The 24,708-nt window shown below is 38.5% G+C and overlaps 1 protein-coding gene across 1 annotated transcript in view; it reads right to left on the minus strand.

Moving 5' to 3' along the window:
- Positions 1 to 24,708, minus strand: part of SPON1 (spondin 1) — a 1,605,397-nt gene that overhangs the window by 981,308 nt on the left and 599,381 nt on the right. Inside the window, exon 6 of the mRNA XM_044059306.1 lies at positions 19,350 to 19,498. Coding sequence (XP_043915241.1) covers positions 19,350 to 19,498 — 149 coding nt within the window. The remainder of the gene's footprint in view (positions 1 to 19,349; positions 19,499 to 24,708) is intronic.

The following is a 24,708-nucleotide window of genomic DNA, read 5'->3' on the forward strand; positions in this document are numbered from 1 at the left end:
GTTGAAATTAATTTGTTACAATGCATTGAACATTCACTATGAACAAGAAAAAAACATAGCAAATCATCAAAGGAAAACATTATAAATGTGCAAAAGTAATTTAGTTTCCTAAGAAAGGCATCACTTCTAAATAATTGATTCTTTTCTCCATTAGACAGCTCAAATTTTCATCTATTCTATGTTTTTTTTCATTTCATCAGACTCACAAATAAATTGCAAATCATTCAGAAGCACCACAAAATATAGATTTTCTGACAAATTTATGATTTTTCTCTAGTCATTAACTGTAACTTTTCTCTTCACATTTATCTGAGCAGTAAGAGAGCTCAGCTAAGTTAGATGACCTGGCAAAAAAGTCTAATCAAACTATCATTAACCTATTGGTTCCAGCCCTTGTCTTTTTTAACATGTTAAGTAGAGTTTCAGATATCAAAGTGTTATGACAGTATATCAAACATTGAGGTACAATTCAAAGCCAATAACAAAGTACCTCAATAATCATCACAAGCCACAAACTTAATCCATACACAAAATCGCATCAAATAAATGAATACAATTATCCTTGTAATTCAAAATAATTACACTGTTTATTCATGTTAGTTATTTAAGCAATTTCCTGTCACATGAGGCTTCATCAGAACTCAGTTATTTTATTCATTTATTTGATGCGATTTTGTGTATGGATTAGCTGCCAAATTCAATAAACCCTACATGGTCCATTTGTACTTTCTGTGTGTCATGGTGTAGCACTGAGTTTTAAATTCAGTAAGCACTGTGTAAAGATGTGCATCACTGTGCAAACAAGGTAAACACTGTGGCATGCTATTTACAGCATAAGGAGCTGAACTGCATGCTAATCAAGCAATCCAGCATGGTGGAGCTATTCAACAAGCTATAAAACAACCAAGTAGACTCAGTGCTGATTTCCGTGTGGATTCCAAAACCTACTGGAATACAGCCACAGGAAGGAGTCTACATGTAAAGAATGTTAGAGGCTGCTGCTGATTTAATTCATTTGTATGCATAACAGGCTGAAGTCTATGCTGCTGCTGCTACCAATAGGCCTAGGCTGAGAAGGAGAAGAGTTTTCAGGCCCCATTTAACTTTTCACAACCTACATGGTGTGAAAATTGTAGAGTAGTACAGGGTGGATAAGGACACACTACAGGAACTCTGCTACCTCTGTAGTCCTCAACTCAGAGTCAGGGCCAATCGAGGAGAACCTATCCCAGTGGAGATAAAGGTATGTGTAGTACTTAGAATCTAAGCTACAGGTACTTTTCCAACAACAGACATGCTGGGGGTGTCTCAGGCATCAGCATCCACGATCCTCCAGCAATTTCTGAATTCTATGCTCGGAAATGCCAGTGACCACAACTATTTTCCCCATACACCTGAGGAAGGGACTAGAAATATGCAGGAGTTCTACCATGTAGCACTCCACCATGAAGTACTGGGTGCCATAGATTGCACACATATAGAAATTAAGGCACCACCCAGGCAACAGAGTAGGGTCTACCTATGCAGAAAGACTACCACTTTAAGTATGCCAAAATGAGGCACATGCTCAAACAAGAGCTATCACAGAGCATGTGTTCATGCAGCTGAAGTCACAGTTCTGCTGCATAGATACATCTGGGGCAGCCCTTCAGTGCACTCGACAGACATATACTGAAATATACTGAAGTCTGATAGAACAAATGATCACAGTTATGCGATATAACAGAAGTAAACAGGATATATTACTGTGCAGCTAAATTAATAACAGATAAAATTTTACCACAAGAACACAAGGTAGTAATGGAAAGGAATGGGAGAAATCAAATATCATCATGGAAGTAGTGAATAGAAAAAACTATAAAGCAGTTAAGACAAGAAATGTCACTGTTAGAGGAGTACAGAAGAGGGAAGATCAACAAAAATACTCAGAAAGATGGACGTGATAAAAGCAATGCACAATATTATAACAGATCAGGATCTATCATGCACTATTGCAAATAATAAACTAAAAATATCAGCACAGGCAGAAAAAAATTAGAAGATACACAAATAAGTATAAAGGAAAGGTACATATAAGCAATTTATTGATGACCCCAAAAGGTTGTATAGGGAATTGGGAAACAAGGTAAAAGGAAATGAAAGACCACCCAAAAAAGAAGAAATAGATACATTTCGGAGAAGTACTTATGAAGACCCTGTGGAACATAACAAAGATGTTAAATGGATAGAAGAAGTAAAAGAAAGTATAAGAAGTTTAAAGGTACAGGATATAAAATGGGCTGAAGTAACAGTCAGAGAGAGTGAAACAAAGTTAATAAAAGCCTTTAACTGGAAAACATCAGGCCCAGATGCAGTACCTAACTTCTGGTTAAAAGTATTAACATCTTTGCAAGAAGATATAGCCATGTGTAAGGCCTATTTATATCTGCAGCCTGAACAGACACCAGCCTGGCTTACAACAGGAAAAACAATGTTCCTACGTAAACCTGAACCTGTAAGCTACCCTAAAAATTATAGATCAATAACTTGCCTTCCAACTATGTATAAGCTATAGAAAGGAAAATGATGCCAACAGAGTTTAGTCATTTAGAAGAAAACTCAATCATGGCAATAGAACAAAAGAGCAATAAAAGAAAGTCATATTGAGTAAAGGATCACCTGTTGTTAAACAAAGTCATAATGGACAACTGTAAAAAGGAGAAGAACCTAAATATGGCAAGGATTGACTATAAAAAAAGAATTTGATAGTTTGCCACATTCATGGATAAAAGAGTGCTTAAAAATGTATAACATACACCCTACACTAATCAACTACATTATACTGATCATGAAACAGTGGTAGACCACTTTGCAATTAAGCCATGATAATGGACAAATTATTATTCCAGTGATAAAAATTCAGGGGGATATTCCAGGGTGACTCCCTGTCACCACTGCTATTCTGTCTTGCCCTTAACCCATTAAGCTGTCTACTTAACAGATTAGGCCAGTTGGCGCCTAGAAAAAATCAAAGTGTAAAGACCTCTCATCTTCTCTTTGTCAATGATGGAAAACTGTATAATCAGATAACTAACTAAAAGCACAACTGCAAGTAGTTAAAACTTTTTCATATGATATAAGAATGTCATTTAGTCTTTATAAGTGTGCAAAAGCAACCTTTAAAGCAGGAAAACTGCAGCACCAAGAAAACCTCAGTTTGGGACAAGAATGCGATATAAAAAACTTGAGCAAGAGGGAGTGTACAAGTATTTGAGAACTGATGAAGGATCAACAATAAAACATGAACAAATGTGAATAAAATAAAACATAGTAAGGAATATTTTATAAGACTTAAATTAATCCTGAAAACAGCGTTGACATCTAGGAACAAAATTCAAACTATAAACCAATTTGCTCTTACTGTCCTAACTTACAGTTTTAGAGTGATTGACTGGCCCCAAAATGTGTTGGATAGATTAGACAGGAAAACAAGAAAGATGCTTCATGCTCACCAAATGATTTATAAAAATCAGTGCATACCAAGATTATATATTCCCGTTCCAAAGGAGGTATGGGCCTCCTTGAAATTGATTACATGTATAGATCTGCATTTGTGGGGCTGCATACATATCTGCTGACTTCACAGGACCCAAACATAGTGAACGTTTTGAAACATGAGGAGAATAAATCTAAGATGACTTCCCTGCTTAGTCTAGCAGAAGCATGTTAGCATCAAGCAGGAATGGAAATCAAACCAGAAGTAGATAAAAATCATGTGGCAACTGAATGTGCCTAAAAACAAAAGAAAGAATATAAGGTGAAGGATCAGATGAAACGGCAAGTAATGTGGAAAATCCATAAATATAGTTGCAAGTATAGAAAGCTTCTGGAAGAACCTCATGTTGATCAGGACTGAATGCAGGAATGCTTAAGGAGAGGCAAATTCAAACCAAAAGATGAAAAGTTAATATTGGTGGCCCAAGACAGTGAGCTACACACACATTGTTTTACAAGGTCCTTTGAACATGTGGGAGAAACAGACAAATGTAGGTTTGGTAAAACAGAATTGGAAACAGTCACACACCGTGTTGCTAGTTGTGACATACTAATGGCAGAAGGACTGTGTACTGAAAGACATAATAATGTGGCAAGACTGTTGTCCTTGGGATTGTGTAAACATTATGGTACTGAAGTAGCTGAAAAACACTGGAAACATGAGCCACAAAGCATCATAGAAAATGCTGATGTCAACATCACATGGGATCACCCATTACCAACAGTTCAAAAGACAGATGCAAGAAAACCAGATATAACAGTCCATGAAAATAAGACAGAAGTAACATCGATCACTGAAATCGCTACACCCAGTGACTACAGTGTCTTGTATACAGAGATACTCAAAGTCAGAAATTATCAAGAATTGCAGGCAGAAATGAGGGCAATGTGGAAGAAAGATACCCAGAAAGTTCCAATAGGAGTATGAGCAACAGGTCTTATAAAAAAAGAATCTGCAATCGTATTTAGATATGTTACCAATACATGTAACTCCATATGAATTGCAGAAGGAGTCATTACTGGGCACATTATGGGTGCCGCGAGGAGCACTTCTGGCTAACATCAAAGATTGAAACGATACTAGTTTCATGAACTTTAATTGTGCTTTGACTTAGGAATAGGGTCCATTTCTGTCCAAAAGATTTTGAGAAATTAAAAAAAAAATTTACAGTATGTGCCATGCTACACAACATCATCCTGAGCAACAGCTTTAGCAGGATCAGCAAACGGAAGGAGAACACATCCCATCGTCAATTCCAAGGTCACCACAGTCACAGGCAGATGAGGATTCAGAGGGGTAACCACCAGCTCCTATGGGTGTAGGCAGATGTAGGCTTGCTCAATTCATACTTGCATTGGCTAGGAGACCGCGTATAGCACATTGACTTACCACCTAAGGGCCTAAAACCTTCCTCCTGCATACATTGATGCCAGGCAACTCTCACAACCTTTACCTTCCCATGTAGTGGCTATGTACTGCTTGTATCAGAGTAAGACCTGAACTAAAACTGTGGCAACTGGTGCATTTACAAGGCATGTCTTGAAACTGGAGTGTACTGTACAGTAATATGAATGAGTAGCATAGCCTTGCATGTTGTTAGTTGGTGGTGTAAGCAAGTAAAAGGTGAGAGATTTGTACAGAAATGACCTTAACATGTGACAACACAGACATATTTGACTTATATGTACAGGTGATTGCAAAAGTAGAACAGTAACAATAGCAACATATCCTTGTTTGTGCCATAACAGAAATGCAGCTTTGCTCCTCCACCCCAAAACAACAGGCAAATGACACATTTAGCTACCAAAGCATCTTTGAAGTGCAAAAGTTCTATCCAATGACATGCCCCTGTAACACGTCTACAGATTTAATGTGAAATATTCCATGTGAAGCTACTGCCAATCATGTATACCTGTGAAATGCCCTGATAAACTTGCCCATGCCATCAGTACATGTCTAACTAATGCATACAGATAAAAAGTCTTTGCTAATCAATATATATATATATATATATATATATATATATATATATATATATAAAACTATTAAACAGATTATTCATAATTTAATATCAGCATATGCAGTATGTAGCAGACAATTAAACAGATTATTCATAATTTAATGTCAGCATACGCAGTATGTAGCAGACAAAGTGCAGGCATACCTTCTAAAAATCAGTAATCCTCTGTGTGGATATATCCCAAAGCAATAGCTTCTCTTCTGTGTTCACCACATAAACAAGTCTGTGCACCTTTAGTTTCCTAGCTGCATGTTTTCCTTTTCTGGTGTAGATCCAGGGCTGTCAGCACGGTGAAGATGCAAATGAGGTGTGACCTTATAAGAATTGCTACATCCCAAATCCTTGACTCCATGTTGCAGATGTAAACATAGTGTAGACACTCCCTCAGTATTTGTGTTTAATGGATTACAAATGTGAATGATTACTGGTTGGGAGAAGCTAAACATAACAGCAAAGCAGACTGCCCTACAGCCAGTGGGTGTGTCAGGTTAGACTTACAAATTGTTATATGTACTTTTGTCAGTGTTAGAAATGTAAGTAAGCAGCGCACAATTCACAGGTTCAGATCATTAACATCCAACTTCTCCTTCATTTCTTGACAACTGAATATGATATTATTACCATTTAATATCCTCACACATTTAAAGGCCAACTGCATAGAATGGCTTACATGTCTTAGATTACTTGTCAGATAAGAGAATAATGTCCAGCAAACACAGAGAAGTAACACAGAGCTGTATATTTGCCAGCAATAATCATAACTTGTTGTGTGATCACTCAGTGCACTACATCCAAAAATAACTGTACAAATAACAATTGTATGGTGTCATACTACTGTAGATGATATGGCAATTGGTTGCATGCAGAATGATTTCAGCTCCTTACTGCAAAGCTGTTTGTATGGCAAAGAGGGATAAGGCACTCTTACTGTGTTCTGAAGGTTTAGTGGAGTGAGAGATCAAACCCAAACCTCTTTAGAAATATCTCATGTTCACTACCACTTTGTAGTGTGTATGTCATGCATTGCTTTTCCTCATGTTAGCTGTTTTTCCTTCGTTTTTCTTTTTTTTTTGCCTTTAAGTTTTTTTTTTTTTTGGGGGGGGGGTAATGTTTGCCCAATGCAGTGCTTAGTGCAATCACAGGAATAGAGAAAATGAATGGCAGGTTTGGCTGTGCTTCTCTCATTTGCAGGAAGTGCAGCAGTGCACAAACTGGACAACTGTACTACCCAAGAATCAGACATTACCTAGACAGCCAAAAATAGAAACCGTACACATTCAAATAATTCTACTGAGCACAGTGTTAACTCACTAAGCAATGTTGCATGAGAGTTAACAGAGGCCTTAAGAATGATTATTAAATTATGGAATGTCATGTAACTAGTACATTGCTTTTCGTCATTATAATTACTTGCTTTAGCGTTGTCACCTCAAAGCAAGACGTTGTCGCGTTCGATTCTTAGCTAGAGTGTCTTCTGTGTGGAGGCATGCGTGAATGGGCGTGCCTTCGTTGAAGGTTGTGTGTCAGGGCTGGTAACTCGACACGTAAAAATCCACTACCAAACATTAGCGGACCGGAGTTCCGCTGTGGCGACCCCTAACCGGGATAAGCTGAAAGACACAACAACAGCATTTGTCCGCGGTAGTGGTGCTGCTGTAGCGTTGTCGCCTCACAGCAAGACGTCACATTCGATTCTCAGCTTGAGCGTCTTCTGTGTGGAGGCATGCATGAATGGACATGCCTTCATTGAAGGTTGTGCATCAGGGCTGGTAACTCGGCACGTAAAAATCCACTACCAAACATTAGCGGACCGGAGTTCCGCTGTGGCGACCCCTAACTGAGCTAAACCGAAAGACACAACATCTTAAGTCTCTTTTTTTAGTTACAAATGCACACTATCTTGCTATATATACACATTGTAAAATTGTCTTTGTTCTTTGCAAAATCCAATGCTGTAAAAATTGTATGTGTGTACATTGTAAAACTGTCTTTGTTCTTTGAAAAATTTAATTATGTCAAGATTGTAATTGTAATTTGTATTTCTTGGAGCTTTTCTCCTTGTGTCTCCATTGAAAATGGGCTAATGCTCACTTGGACTAACCTGGTTAACAAATGTGAAATAAATAAATAAATAGTAATGTGACAGCAGGCATAAGTGTAGGGCTGGAGTGCAGATGGTCCTGGGCTAGAGGACAGGGTGTGCAACCATTTTCTTACTGCTATGACATTGCAGTTGATAGCAATGAACTGAAACATGAACATGAGTTATTACACATTTCTTGTGGCAGCAGGTGTAAGTGTAGGACTACTATGCACATAGTCCTGGGTTCTAATACAGGATATTCCATACACTTTGACTGTTGTTTCCCCTTCCCATTATATTCACTCTCACTTATAATACCTTACATAGTAGAGCTGTTATTAATAATATGTATGAGGGACAAGATGCTGTTATTGTGTTATCAGGTTAACCTTCAATTTGCAATTATTTAATTCCCCACTGCTTGGCACTGCTGCTCTCTGCTTACCATCGTGCAAACACATTGCTCAGGTGTGTGCACTCCAGCAAATGCGATAAGTGGAATTGGCTAGAAAGCATCAGTCTCCATTGCTCTAGGTCTGCTGGTAAACATGGATGGATTAGTGGGGAAGGTGCAATGTTTAAGGCACAGAGGTAGGGTGTCCAAGAGTCCAAGATATTTATTGGACTCCAAGTAAAGCACCACAGCTACAGGCTTCTGCAGGGGGACTATTCTGACTCCCAGTACAAGTCTTAGGCTTGCAATACTCTAGCCCAGTCTGCATCCATTACCACTGGTATCCCGTGCACTGGAGAGCCATGTACACATTTAGGACTGCGGCCATCCCACATCTATGTAAGTATCAATTAAAGAGAATACTTGTAAGACTTAAAAAGCTGAATATAGGCAAGACTGGTATGCATAATGGTCTTCTGTTCTGTTGTGTTTTTCTCCCCAGCTGACAGTGATCAGGAGTTCAATGTCTTGGCCCATAGGACTGGATTGCAGAAACCGAGGGAAGCAAGTGGTATGTAAGCAGCAGAAGAGAAGTGTTATTATAACATTAAAAGTTAAAGATAGCTTTTTGCTATTTTATAGAGTTGTATCAAATTGAGCATGCATATCCCAACTGTAAAAGCAAGAATGCATGCATCTGTGTGTAGCACAAACCAATAGTAAGAGTTCAATATTACACTGTAGTCAGAGGTCGTGGGTTCAAATACCACAATTCACAACTATACCATACTGTTATTTCTTCAATAATATTTACATTAAATGAAAACCTCTATACCAGTGTCACAAATGCCCTGCTATAAACTGTAATCTGTATAGTCTCCAGAGCCATGGACAAGGGTAAGGTGGTCCACACAGCCTATCTAGACCTTGCCAAGGCCTTTGACACCATCCCCCACTCTGGAATCATAGATAAACTTACTAAGTTGGGCATTAATCCCTATGTCACCCAATGGGTTGCTAAATGGCTTACTGATAGAACCCACACTGTAAAAGTAGCCGACTCCAAATCCAGCTCCAGACAAGTGACAAGTGGAGTACCTCAGGGTTCAGTCCTGGGGCCGCTCTTGTTTGGCATCTACTTCTCTGAAGTACAGGTCAACACTAAGGGACTCTGGCTAACAAAGTTTGCAGATGACTGCAAACTGGGAGCCATTATTGAATCCCCAAATGATGTGGATACTCTACAAAAGGGCCTTACAGAAACAGATGCTTGGTGCCAGAGCCATGGGCTCAAGCTCAATGCCAAGAAATGTATTGTTATCCCTTTGGGAAAAAACATGTATCCATGAATTACCATATAGGTGGCAGTACACTAAACACAGAAAGTGTGATAAGAGACTTAGGGACACAGGTGGACAGTGGTCACACCTTCGATAACCACATCGCCACAACAGTCAGGAAATCCTTCTATGTGGCACACCTCATCACGAAGGGCTTTTCATCCAGAAAAAAGGAGGTCATTGTCCCACTGTACTCATCCCTCATTAGACCCATTATAGAATACAATGCCCCATTTGGTATGTACCTCTCAAGACATCTGCAACAACTGGAAAGGCCTCAGAAATACCTCACTAAAAGAATCACAGGCCTAAAGCAGATGCCCTATGCTGACCGCCTTAAAAAACTCCAGCTATACTCTGTCGCATATCGTCTACTCAGAGGCGATCTCTGCTTAACATACAAGGCCATGTCAAACCCAGAGCTGTTGGACATGCTACACTTAAAGAAATCTCAATCCCTCAGAGCTACACGCTCCAGGGATCTAAACCTTGTCATAACAATAAACAAAACATGTTGGAGGGATAGGTTCCTGACCCAGAGACTCCCCAGACTCTGGAATAGATTGCCCATACATGTCAAGCAGAGTGCCTCTTTGGACCTCTTCAAGAGGAACCTTGACGATTGGATGGGAGAAAGGAAATTCACCCCAGGGATCACGTCAGTCGCCCTGCTAGACAGGGGTCCAGGAAAGTAAATAATGTGGGAAGAAATATTCAGGGAATTGTTATGGCTAGGCTTGTATAGGCCCTAGGGCTGATAGCCTAGTACTAACCTATGAACCTATGAACCTATAACTGGAACAAGCATATGTGCAATATATGCACATTTCAAGGATTACATTCATCAATCTGTATTATAGTGTGTATATGTTAGGAGGCATAGTTAAATGTAAAACTTAAGATAATAGAGTTGTATAATTGTATTAATGCATTGTATGTCACATATGATGGTACTAATCTTATCTCTTTTTTTTTCTTTCACCCCAACCCATATCTCTCTTTCTATTTTATTTATTTTTATTTTATTGTATAAATATATTTTCTTATTTTTTATTTATTTTATTGTTAATTTTATTTTATTTTTTATATCTTTTTTATTTTATTATGTGTCATCAAAATTTCTCCATGTCATCCATGTGTATCACATCACTAAGTGCTTCACTGCACAGCAAAGTAGGCCAGCCCCATTGGATCAGCCTTTCCTCACTCCACCAGCTCCAGCCCCAATGCCAGCATGTCTGGTAGCCAACAAGGCAGAACTGCCTCTGCTGCTGCTGCACAACCTGCACCCTCAGATAGTCCTACCCTGGAGGCTGGTCCAGTGGTACCCTCCAGGAGCAGTGGCAGAGGTGGTGATTATATCACCCACAGCGAGTTTATTTATTTATTTTATTTTACATTTGTTGACCAGGATAGTCCGATTGGATAAATGTCCATTTTCAGTGTAGGCCTGGGGAGAAAAGCTCCATGATAATAATACACACTGAACATTTGGTAAATGCTAGTTTCAAGGAGATTACAGTCATAAGCAATACCAGCATTTAGCATGTATAGTACTAACTTATTATAAAACACTTTACAAAACATATTATTTTCAAAATTATATACACATAACATTACATTCAGGTTTAAGACACACTGAGCAGCAGTTATACAATTGACCCTTCCTGAATTGGTGTGGTAGAAAAGTGTTAGAAGTAGTTGAAGGTAAGGCACCTAAGTTATAGAGAGGTCACTAGTCGGGGTTAGTGCAAGGACATAACCAATAAGTTTTGAAGTATTTCCTGAGTTTGTTTTCAATCAAGTTAGTGAGGGTTCTAGGGTCAAGTCAGCTGGGAGTCTGTTCCATGTTTTTCTAACAGAGATGGCAGAGAGTCCCCAGCTGAGTAGTTGGATTTGTATGTTTAAACTAGGAGTCTAGTGTATGATCGCAGTGGCCAGGTGCTGGTGTAGGGGCTGATAATATTTTTAGTGCAGGTGTATTTTCTGGTTGGTAAAGGACTTTATGTGCCACTATAAGCTGGTTGAACTGAAGTAGGCTAGGCAGTTCAAGCCATCCTAGGTGATTTAGGTTTTGACAGTAGTGCGTCCAGTAGGCTGTGCCTGTAGCTTCTTGCTTCAAATTACAGAGAGCATTTTATACCAGCCTGTGATACACTGTTAGTATCATATTGCCCTCAACAGACACTGCTGATGTCATCATCTATATCTGATTTGTGGATATGCAGTATTTCCATCAGGGCAGGGTCAGAGAGTAGCCTGAAGACCAGGCAGATGTCACCTCATCATATGAGAGACAGATTACAGTTACATGGCTTTTAATCTATCCACATACATCATGGCACAGTTTGTAGGCCCCATGTTTTCTTGATGAGAATGCCCTGTGGTCTCTCCAGCTTCTGCATGCTTTTGATGAAGTCCTTCAAAAGAGACCATTATACTCTATTCGTTTTCTGATGAGGTCTGATTATAGTAGCATCATACAATCCTAAGATCTGAGAATGATGGAGTGACTTTTGATGTGCACAACATAGGCTTTCAATGTCAGTGTGAGCACTTGGTCGAAGTTCAGATTGCTATCTAAATGTATTGCCAGTGCTGGCATTACTGGGTGTCAGCATAATATGACTGTTGGCAGTGCTATGATTAACATGGAATTCCACTTTTCAGATGGGCAACATAAACACACATTTCTGCATTTATTTGTAGAGCATGTGCCTTTACACCAGTTATTTGTTTGTGTTACCTCCTCCTTTACTATGTTATCATCATTGGTTGAATCATTGATTGCACCCAATATGCAAGAATCAGCAAACTTGGAAAGCCAAAGACAATATATTTTACCCTGAACTGTCAAGAAATACAGTCCAAACAGCGAAGGGCCAAGCAAAGATCCCTGGGGGTTACCAGTGGTGACAGCTCTACTGGTACAGGTTGATTCACCAACTTGCACCAAATTTTGTTCTGTCAGTGAGCCAATTGATTACTCATCAAGTGATGTAAGGATTAATCCCCAGCTGTGAGGGTTTCTCAGAGATACCTGCATGGAGGATTGTGCCAAACCACAAAGCCATATCACGAGAGGCAGTATGCACTCTTACCTTCACCCAGGCCTATCACATGGAATCAGTGGGATGTCATAACATCACTGATCACCTATGGTGTGACTGAGGACATACACCTTCCTGATACGGTTGAATACATACTGCAACACACCCTCCACATGAGATATGTTCCCATAGAAGGGTGTATATCAACATGCATCCATCTGAGTTGGGGGTCAGTACCTGATGCATGCATGTACAGGGACACCCTGACTATCCTCAACTGCAAGGTAGACCAACATGTCATAATACACCTCTTCTAAATGGACACTAGTAATATTCCAGCTGTGTGCAACAGACGTGTGTGAGTTGTTCATTCACAAGGCATCTCGCTATGTTGAAATGTGTGATGTGACCTATTTCCCAGGTACACTAATCAGGTCCATACATCAGGGTTGTCTGCTAGGCCCTTTCCTGTCCATTATTTAAGTGATGGGTATCACAGATGACATAAACATCCTGTGTCCACACAGCTGTCTGAAAGCCTACAGATTGTGGGCAATCACTGACTCCAACTATGATATTAGTATAATACAGACAGTATCAACACATACCAAAGATTGCTGCCACAGCCATGACAACACCAACAATCACAAGAAAACTTGGTGTGATTTGTTAAGTCAGGAAAATAAACAGACAACACAAGCATAATTTGAGCATCACACCCTATAATCAGACCAGTAGGTAAGTGACCCATGTCCTAGAGTAGATGGTAAGTGGAATGTCCACCAGCATATGCTCACACTGCTGACTACTCCCTTGAATGTAACACAACTACTGGGTATGTGAAGGACATCCACATCCAAGGCCATAATACCTTCATATTTCCAGCCTTCAGCACACCAATAACCAAGTACAATACATCCTTCTTCATGTAACTCCCTACGCATCTTCCAGTGATGTGTAACTGAAGTGTACCATCTTTGTCACAATCAACTGTCACACAGCTTATTGTCCATACTTAGGTGTTATTTTTGTGGGCTATACATGGCTGTCTGATGGTGAGGAACACAATTCAAATTGTAACACCAGATGCATGTGTGGTACCTGTTCTGCTGATGCACACATGACATACATAGGTGTTTGACAACAATAATGGCATGGATATCATTCGTGACAGAGTGGATTGTGCCATATAAATATCTATTTATATAGATATATATATATATATATATATATATATATATATATATATATATATGCATATATGGTTTACTATGGTAAGGTCGATCCAGATTCCGTTGAATGATGGAATCACTGACCCATGTCTGCCAAAGTGACAATGGCAAATTCCGACATTGTCGAAATACATCTCGATGTCGACCTCGAATGGGCTTTAACATGGTTGGAGATGGGGGCGAGATTTGTACTTCGACAGTGTCGGGTTAGAAATTGTTGCCATTTGGCCTCCGGACTTCGGTAAAGTAGATTAGATGGAATCTGGTATACATATCCCTCCTAACACCTCCAGCAGATATTACAGTGCCATGGCAGTGTATGTCTGGTTATCCTCACAGAGTGTGGATGTATCATAATAGTTGTTCAAGTCTGTTCGTGCAGAATCATCTCTTATCACTCTAAATCACATATGTTATGTCAGAGGCATGTGATTATTGGTGGTATTATTCTGATATTGTCCATGATTGCGGTTACTTCTTTTAATGTATTCCGTGACCGTTTACCTGCGCCCCACTTGCTGGAGACCTCTGCTGAGATTACACTCATATTGAGGCAAATCAGTTTGCACAGCTTCACAATATGCACCCTTTCCCAGTTGTATGTCAGATCGCAGACAGATCTCCTCTGCTTTATTCATGTCAGGATGCTTATCTCACACAAACATTCTACTTGTTGTTATGCCACCTTGTGTGACAGTCACATAAAACACATTTGCACTATGCAGTCCCTACTGTACCATATAGATATGTGATTGATGTTGCTACTACAACTATTTTTCATTGACATGTCCTCATCTGCTGTACTTTAGGTTGTTTCACCTGTTCTCTTTCCCTGTGTTCATTCGTACAACACATCTGTGTGTCCCTATTCAATACATACACTTCCCCTGTGTGTTTATTATACATGGCAGTCCATGTGCCATTACAGATCATTTACACAGCTTCAGTACAGAATGCCAGGTATGGGATATAACAGTACTCTGCACTGTAGATACTGTCAAGCACTGTGATTGGACCATGCACTTTGCATTCATACCACTCAAATGTCCAGATATTCACAGGATGTCCAGATGTGTTCGTTATCAAATTTGTGGCTTTCTGCCATATCACTGGGATGATCTTAGGACTGGTATGACTCAGTATTACATACATTTGTGTCATACCTCTCAACTGTCCTGATTTTTGAAGAATGTCCAGATTTTTGTCTCATATTTTTCATCTGTTCCTCAGAAATTTTGGTTTTCTGGCAAAGCATTGGCATGCCATTATGGATTGAACTCACAAAATAATGACAGACATATGAGTTTCTAAATCCATGCTCTTCAGAAAATCCATACTAATGAAAAACCTATTATTCTGCCAACTTTCTAAGTTTGCAAGAGTGATATTAACAATCTGTCCCTATTTTATACCTTTGTTCCCCCATTATTTATGGCTTTGTCCACATTTCTTGCTCTAAGAGGTTGAGAGGAATGTTTGCGTTTCATACTTCATCTCCTTCAGAACATGTACTTCTACCACATTTCTATGAGGCATCTATTATATGCCCGTATTTCTAGGTAATTGTCCCCACATTATGTGTGTCTTTGTGCAGGTGTGTTGAATTAACAGACTGAGTGTTATCTGTGAAGCCCTGTTGATCACTGTGGCATTCCACACAAAACTGCTGACCATAGGTGCTCTGCTTTAAACAGAATTACTCTCCATGTTCACTTATACAGTTTCCTCACCAATAACACTGTTGCCAGCCATGACACCTAGCTTAGACACCATGTGCGATATGAATATGCATTGCGCAGTGATGCAATTCTGTAGCTCGCCAAGCACCACTGCGCACTCATGTAAACTCTGTGTAGGCTTTGTGCGAAGCCTGCACAGGGTTTACTGAATCCTGGGGAGGTTTGTGGCTTGGAGTGATTATTGATGTAGTTGTTTGTTAAGAATTTCTGATATCAGTAAGATGTAATCAGATTACAAATTGTAATTTTTAAATAGTGGATTCTATGTCCCTAGAAGAAACAGGCAAGATTTGTAAGATGCAAAGCTACTTACTTTTTAGCAATTAGTAAATAAGCTGTTAGTATACTGCATAGACTGAACCATCATCAGTGTAGAAATTCTTTTACACTACAATGTCCACCATATGCCACTCCCACCTGTTATGCTAGATTCAAATCTGATAGTTCTAGTCCAGACACAGGACAAACACACATATGTTGCTTCTTCCTTTTTTGTTGCCATCCTTAATATGTACCCAGTTTTTATATACTTATATGCGATTATCTCTTTTACTATGACCTTAAGCTGAAACATGCACAGCAGAAGCTTTATCTCACCAGTTAATATAACCTTTATGCCTATGACATAAAATGTCTGTTGTGTAGCCAGTAAAATAAAAATAGGGCTGTGCAACTCTTTAGCAGCAACATTGCATCCGTTAAAAAAATGTTCACATATAGAGAAGGTGTTTTACAATTAACATTTTTGAAATTGCCAGATACTAGTTGTACATTATATTTTCAGAATTTTAATAAATTAATAAGGCACATCATAAGAACCCTTTTTCTTAACATAAATTCCTGCACCTTCATAAAACAAAAAAATGCCTGTCCACATTGTGTAAATAAGCAGTGACTAACATAAATATTCTGTAATGACCCTACATCTCAAGAGGAATGGTGTATACATACATTAACAGAATGTGAGGAAGTAGCCATGTGCAGTCAGTGCAGGCATTTTGCTATTACACATGAGCTCCTCATCTGGAATCAGTTACAGATGACACAACTGTGGGCATATCAAGTCAGTAAACAAAAGGAGGATATACAGAAATCACCATCAGTTTTCCTTCCAAAGCAAAGACATTTGGTTCCTGCAACATGCAGAGGCTGAAGAGGTATTTTACAATGTTGTCATAATAACATCATAAACAATTTAGGCCAAAATTCTTAATAATATTCAGTACATTAAGCAATGGGTTGCACTACCATAGCCTGGCTGGTAGTAAACTTTACAACTACGTTATGAGCATCACATTAATTTGGGATCTAAAAGTCAGAATCAGAGAGAGAGAGAGAGGACAGTGGTGTTGAATTTGTTGACAATGGAAGAGAATCGCATGAAATATAAAGTCTCAATGAGACACTGATGTTAATACTAATCCTCCTCTTTAACATAAGCCAAGAGTGTATTTTAAATTCTCTCTCTCTCTCTCTCTCTCTCTCTCTCTTGTTTTGTTTTAGTTCCTAAAGATTGCTGATTGTTAGAAAAACACAATGGACTTCTCTGAATAATTATTATAAGCATGTTCAGTAGTTTAGTCATTGTAAATATATTAAGCACAAAGTATGTGTCAGAAAGAATCAACTGAATAGTTCTTATTCTCTTTATTTTAGCGAACTTTTGGGTTTGGATTTCTAGTTGTTAATATGTGGTATGACAGATAATTACCCTTTCTGATTTACATCTTCTGCTACATTTACTAAATGACTTCATTTCATGCAACAATCCTGCTTGTAATGCAAAGCAAATAATAAAGACAATTTTCTATCAGTTGACATTAGAAGTTTCAGACCCTTAAGAAATAAATGAATACTGCATTCAGGCAATTAAATATATTTATCATGGGTGCAAAAGAAATCAGACCTCATATGCTATAAATTATTTCACAAAATTCAAAATGCCTGAAATAGTTTAAGAATTGTCATCTCACGGAGTCCAAAATGCTAGTTTAATAATTCAAAACTGCAGTTGTATTATTCATGCATGAGATCAAATATTCAAATACCTACATTTCAATTTACCAGAGAATGGCACTTTGTATGGTAACATGACAAGAGTAATGAAAAAACCTGATGACCTACTATGATCACAGACTTTTTCTAAGTATCCCAAAATAAATCTTTGTAGTGCATTTGTATGCATAAACTATCCCCATGCGTTTAAGTAATTCTCAACTACTTGTGAGATCAATCTGCATCTGACAAAAGAAACCCCTGCATATGCAAATTCAATTATACACATCCACACCTTCAGATTTCATTATCCACATGAATTTTTAAATAACTACTTAGGTTTGTGCATATCTTTTTACTTTATCATATTATGTTACATTTTCAAAAATGAAAAACATTATTGTGGCACGTTTCTTACATCTGCTTATCTTCCATTTTCATTGCAAGTATACCTTTCTGGTTTGCCATTTTTGTTACTTTCAACCACAAAACAACATTAAACAAGATGAATAACTTAATGAGAGGCATCAGTGAATATATTCCAAACAGAATGCCATCCAGTAAACAAAGACTGTTTTTTATTAAATGATACACATCTATTTTATTGAAAGGTTGCTAACTGCAATAGAACCATACTAAACAATCTGCTAAACTTAAATGGGGATGTAACAATAATTTATAGATTCATAGATTCATAGAACGTTACTAAGCTAATGACCCTGGGAGCCTTTCTAAGCCTAGTCCAGCCAAATGTTCTTACAAGAATGATGTCCTGTACACAAAGCTACCTCTGTCCATAAGTGACATGGGTGTGAGGCCCAGTGTAAAATTTCTATTTTCCATCCACTGGTCAAGGTTGCACTTAAACAGGGTAATATAAGAACTCAGCTTCACATGGATGGGAAGCCTGTTCCACAAGAGGGACAGTTTCTGGGACACATATTTGCCTCTCCAGCATGTTCCATTTAAGTCACAGACAAAATTCAAGTCCCTTGACCTTGTATTTCTGGTACTGTTTGACTTCCGGATATGTAGGTGATTCATAAGTGTAGAGTTTGCGGATGCCTTGTAAACCAGGCAGAGATCACCCCTCAGCAATCTATAGGAGACTGAGTAGAGGGAAAGGGCTTTAAGGCACTTTGCGTAAGTCAGGTTTGTTATGCCTTGTATTCTTTTTGTAAGGAACCTTTGTTATAGAATCAGTCTTATCGATTATGTAGTTATTTCTATCATAGATTATTGATTCACTTTCCTTTCTCTATATCATGCCTTGCAGAAATATTAATACTGCACTTACAATCCTGCTACTCCTTGTCCTAAAATGGCTTGTTGAACCTTCTACCAGTAAGGTTAATATAGTTATTAAAACCATCTGGTTAAATACCCTGTTAACAGTATAATCAAAAGTAATTGTCAAGCACATTAAACATTTCGGTATTATCAGAAAAAAATGCTATGATATATGAGACTTACTATTCTTATGACGCAATACACTGCATAACCAATTCACATACATAAGGAAAGTGCTTGAAACCAAGACAGTTGTGTAAATAATAAATAAAAAATATATTAACATGGGAGACCAAGATACCGATGTTAAACAAAGGAAAAATCAAGTATCATAAATACTAAAGAGAAAATATAAATGTATGAAAAAGTCGTCTAATTTATATACACATTTTGTGGCTAAAAATAATTTCTACTGCATCCAGATTACCAAAATGCATGTCAATTCATTAAGATTATGAGGATATTATGAACAACAAATATTGACTATTAATCAGGAAAATTCTGAATAGTAAAACTAGACCGATATATAGATATAGGTAGATAAAGAAATGCTTGGACAGATAGACCAACAGACAAATCAGAAAAAACAATCTGCCACTGAATATAAAATGTGTACCTATGGCCATATTTTCTAAAGCTAAAACAGTATTAAGTTTTTATTAATGATTTACCTTTTGCCGAATTTCTTCCTCCATTTTAACAGGCGAACCAAACTCTGACACTTGTTTTACTCCTTCACTAGCATATCCTCCGTATTCCCAAAGTACATAATTCTTTGTATGAGACCCACCAATGATTGCAGACCAGTGGTTTGCACGTCCTTGGAAAGAAAGGCAGTGAGATAGAAAAAGGAAAATAAATTGTGTAAGTTAAAAAATCCCAGAGAATTACAGATAACAAATTTAAAAATGGCAAACATAAGGTACACCTACTAAAAATAAATAAGTATATACTGTTTTGTGACACTGTCAAATGAGAAGTGCTGCTGTAAAACCAAACACTTTGAGGAATTAATTGTTTGCTTTTAAGTGTAATTAGGTTGTGACCAATCTGGTAGAGTACACTACTTTCATTTACCTCATCTCCTCCAAAAATGACCTTGAAAAGAACATACAAATGTCAATGAATATGTGTCAAACATATTTAAATCAGAAATCTTCATGAAAAAGAATAATATGAGAATCCATATAATACAGTCATTCTAAAAAGACACAACAATTATCACTATACAACTTTTCTTTGAAACAGCACACAAGAAGACGGCAGAATTTACAGTGATTGTAGTCACTGTTGTTGTTGTTGGATCTTTCGGCTTTTCCTGGTTAGGGGTCGCCACAGCAGAACTCCGATCCGCTAATGATTGGCAGTAGATTTTTTATGTGCCGAGTTGCCAGCCCTGACGCACAACCTTCAATGAAGGTATGCCCATTCACGCATGTCTCCACACAGAAAATGCGCTAGCTGAGAATCGAACAGGACGTCTTACTGTGAGGCGACAACGCTACTGCAGCACCACCACCGTATGATTGTAGTCACTGTTGCAGTCCTAAATTCAGGGATCTCTGTCACAGATGGAATCCTATGTTTGGCCAGAGTTTCAGTGCAAAACCTTATTTCCCTTACGTTGGCCTTACATGTCCAGCTTGAGAGATTTCTCTACTTTTCAATATAAAGGCAGATGCATGTCTTTATATCTGTTCCTTCTTGCACTCAACCTGATATGTTACAAGATACATGATTGAGAATAGAGCAATTATTTGCAGTACAATATGCAGTGTTGACAGGTTTCTGGCCTCACAAGGCTAATGGAGTAGGAAGACCAATAGAAAAACATGACAAAGTATGGTAACAAGAGACGAGAGAGGAGACAAAGTTGGATCCCCTGCCCAGTTTGGTGGTCCCTAGATATGATATGGGTAGGGGGGAAACCAGACTGCAACAATGGCTACTCCTCAAGTACTTTCTAGATCATCTTTGAGATTAAGAGAGAGTAGGAAAGAAATAAAGGAATTTGTTTCTCCAGCTGATGAAAAAAAAAATTATCCACTTCCCATGATTTTTTTATGCAAGTTCCAGAGACAGGACCTGTTGATCTGAAAGTATTTATTTATGGCAGACTCCATTTTTTTGTGGCAGGGAGAGGAAATCCAGTCAGTGTCTGGTTGTGGATTGGTGTCTAGAAGGACATGCACTTGTTAATAGTGGTGATCCATCACCTGATTCCTTTTTAGGCTCTTATGGAGGTCTGACAAGGTTCTGCTTAAATGGTGTGCCAGTAAGTTGTCCCTTTTTGTGATGTATGCTGCCATTAACATCATATTATGATTGATATCCATCTCCCAGGTTCTCAGACTGAATCTGTACAGTTATAAGAGTATGCACCTCCCAGTTTGTTGATATGCCACATGACCATGCTGTTATCCATGTTATTCTCAGGACACATAATACCTATAAGGCTTTCCATGTTTGGAGAGCAGACTGAACTGTCAGTATCTCTTTCAGATTAATGTGGATTTTGTCCTCTGGTTTGGTCCTGGTACCCTGCATATCCTGGCCCTGAGAGTTAGCACTCAAGCCTGTTATGATGAATTGTAGTCAGTGTCTGCTTGTGGATTGGTAGCTAGAAGGACATGCACTTGTTCTCTTTAATAGTGGTGATCCATCACCTGATTCCTTTTTAGGCACTAAATGGCTATAAGGGTGAATGAGAGTGCTGGCCCCACAGGTTCCTGTGCCACATCTGGATTCTCTACATACGTATATGTCCTAGTGGTACCATCTGAAGGCTGGTGGCTATGCACTCTTTAATCCTGAGAATTTCTATGGCCATCATTATAGAGTTTTCTGTTATTAATGAAAGAAGACAATGACTGAGAGAACTTTCGCTGGAGGGAGAAAAACCTTGGAATATGTGATGTCTAGAATACCTCCCAGAAACACTGCTGTTTTATGATGGTGCTAGATTTGACTCCTGCACCTTCAAGGTGAAACATAATTTCTGCAGGCAATGCTGTGCAAAGAATATGACTTGTATTGTCTCCTCTCAAAGTAGGGCTTTCAGATGATAATTAAAGAGTTGTGGGAAATTGTTTTCCCTTTGTCCTTTGTTCTGCAGAGGGCAATTATTGGAGATAATCATTTGGTAAAGACTCTTGGTGTAGTGTCAAAGTAAAACGGCAAGAATATCCACTGGTAGTTGTTACCTCCTGCCATATATCTTAGGAATCTCCTGTCTGTTTTTTTAAATGAGGATGTGCAAGTTTACATATTTTAGATACATGGTGACCATGATTGCTTTGAGACTTAGCAATATAAAAAGAAAATGAAGGATTATCATTTTCAATTTCCTTGCTAAAAGGAGCTAGTTTATCTTGGACAATCCCAGAATAGGCCTCAACAGATCAAGTCTTATTGAACCTGCCCTTCTTGTCCCCTCAGGACCACTTCCGTAGCTGTTTGTTGCAATATCACATGCAGAATGGTTATGATGAGGTACTGCTGGTCTAGAGGGATGTGTGATATCCTTTTGCCCTGTGATTATGACTTGAAATGTAAAGGGTACCTACTTTCAATAATGCCCTTGCCTCCTTATGCTATGATACTGATCATGAGGTCATGCTTGACCTGCATTCCTCCCATGGTTGAAAATTAAGAAAGGGTGAGGAATGGGAAAGGGCTGATTAGGCTGGAGAAGTTAAAGTTGATCGTTTGTGGGGCCAAAGCTTTTTAGACCTCTCTGCCTCTTTTTATCATCTTGCCATTTTTTTTCAAGTGAAAGGGCCTTCCCCCATTTTGGCTGTTTGTCCTACAATTCTTTTCTGTAAAAATGGTCATATTTACTAAGATAAGTCCTGCTTAAGAAGATGGATGTTAGAATCCCTCTCTATTAGGCTGTTAAAGAACTCATAGGTCTGTAGCTGAAGAAACACTTCTCTGTTTAGAGGGGCATTCAAAACTTGACCATTATGCCTTCGGGCTTTCTAAAGAGACAAATAAATATTCTTATTATTGTAGCAGTGGCAGCTACTATAGTGGGATTTCAAGGGAAGTTAATGCCATGTCTTCCAAGAAGAATGGCTGTTTAAATAAGTTGTCTTGTGGAAAATGTTCAGCTCTCTTTAGAGAGATCATGTTCCAACATTTCCTTTGAAATGTGTTCCAGGATCTTCAGACTATTTGCCTGAAAATTCAGAACTTTAAATTCTAATGTGGCAGAGGTCTCAAGCCTTCCTACCATTCCTCCCCATACATTTGTTCCCCTTGTCATTGGGAAGAGTATTTCTCCTTTGGGGGAGTTTAGCCCTGTTTGTCACTTCTAGAGAAAGAAATAAAAAGCGAGTGAGAAACAGAGAATCAGGTTTTGCCATTGAGTTGACATTAAGAAAGAGTGGTTCTCTTGGCCCCTGTAGAATCAGGCTATTCTTTTAGGGCTGAGAATCTGGAAATTGTGAATTAGCCTCAAACATAGATCAATACATTTTGGACATGGGGATCTGCCACCAGCTTGGGGGGGGGGGGATCCTATCTCAATAACACTAAAATCACATATATGGGCACACAAAATGAAAGAAATCTGCCACAGAAAGTGGTCCCTTATAAAGGTCAAAGTATTCCCAAGGGTGAGGTCATCAGGAGTGCACTCTGAGGTGAAATTACCCCCACAGCATTATAGCTTGGGGGAGTACATCTATGACCTGTAACATAGGCTGCATGCCTCCTCCTTTTCAGGAATGGTCCAAAAAAATCTTTAACCAGGTTGGGTGTTGAGTCCTTGCAGAATTGCTTACCTGATGTCAAAGCCCTGACAAGATCAACATTCCAGTATTGCAAAAGGATCAAAAAGCCTTGGGCTAATGACAAGCAGTCTAATGATACTGTAGGGGATGTAGGGGTAAGTTCAGACATGGTCTCTTTGAATCTCTCCAAGGAGTTTTTCTGAGGTCTGTGGTTTAGACCAAGCATGAGGAACACCTCCAGTCATGCATAAATTCTTTAGCAAAGTTAAAGAGTCCCCCCTTCTATTTTGCCAGTAGACTACACCTCACTTGGTGGCATAGAGCAGTAATTGATGGAAAATACTGTCTACTCATTCTGGACAGATGTGCCTAAGTTGTATCACATCACGGCTTCCATTGGAGCATTTTTAGGAAAGAGATGGTTCCTTAAATATTGGATCCGTGGGCAATATGAGCACCCCATCATTACTGGAATCCTAGGACAGTATTTCTTCTGTATTTGAAGTTGATGTGCATTTTGTAAAGTATTTTCTCTGCTTGGCCAGCATCCCCAGACCTCCAAATGAGAATGTCCAGTCTTGAACAGATGCATGAAATATACGATACACTGCAAAGATTTCTATGCATAATAACCTTTCTGTTGCGAACTCACTGTAAGGGAGAAGGGGTGAGTTCTGAAACACTGAATAGACATAGAACTGTGCCTGTTGCAGAGATCATGCAATTTATACATGCAACACAGATTTAGGCCAGGAACATATAAGCTACTTGTTTAATGAATTCAACTATAATTTTAAATAGCATATATGACTAAGTTGTTCTGAAAGCTGAACACAACATTCCAAATACAGTAGAGAGTTTATTATCTGAACTAATTGGGACCTAGGGTAGTTTGGATAATCAAACTGTTCCGATAATCAAACATATAATTAAACTGGGAAAAAAAACCCTTATAAAATCTTTTTTCTGCACACAGGAAATACACTTTTCAACCATTCAGCGATTCCAGTGAACAATAAAGAATATTTTTCACACATGAACAGGCTAGAAGCTTAAATATCACAAACAAGTAAATATGTATAGCATTTAGGGTCTATATTAGAACACCAAACTTTCAAAATTTTGAGTGTTCTAATATCGAACCCTATTAATCGAAAATTTAAAACATCAAACATACAGAACAGCAAATTTTTTCCTAGGGAAAAAATTTGCTGCTCCAAAACACATACACACAACACAAGCACACCAAACAAACAGCAATCCACACATATACACCTAAACTCTTACACCTAAC

The sequence above is a fragment of the Protopterus annectens genome, chromosome 17.part0, assembly GCF_019279795.1.
Source record: "Protopterus annectens isolate FY-2018-M chromosome 17.part0, PAN1.0, whole genome shotgun sequence".
Taxonomy (NCBI): domain Eukaryota; kingdom Metazoa; phylum Chordata; order Ceratodontiformes; family Protopteridae; genus Protopterus; species Protopterus annectens.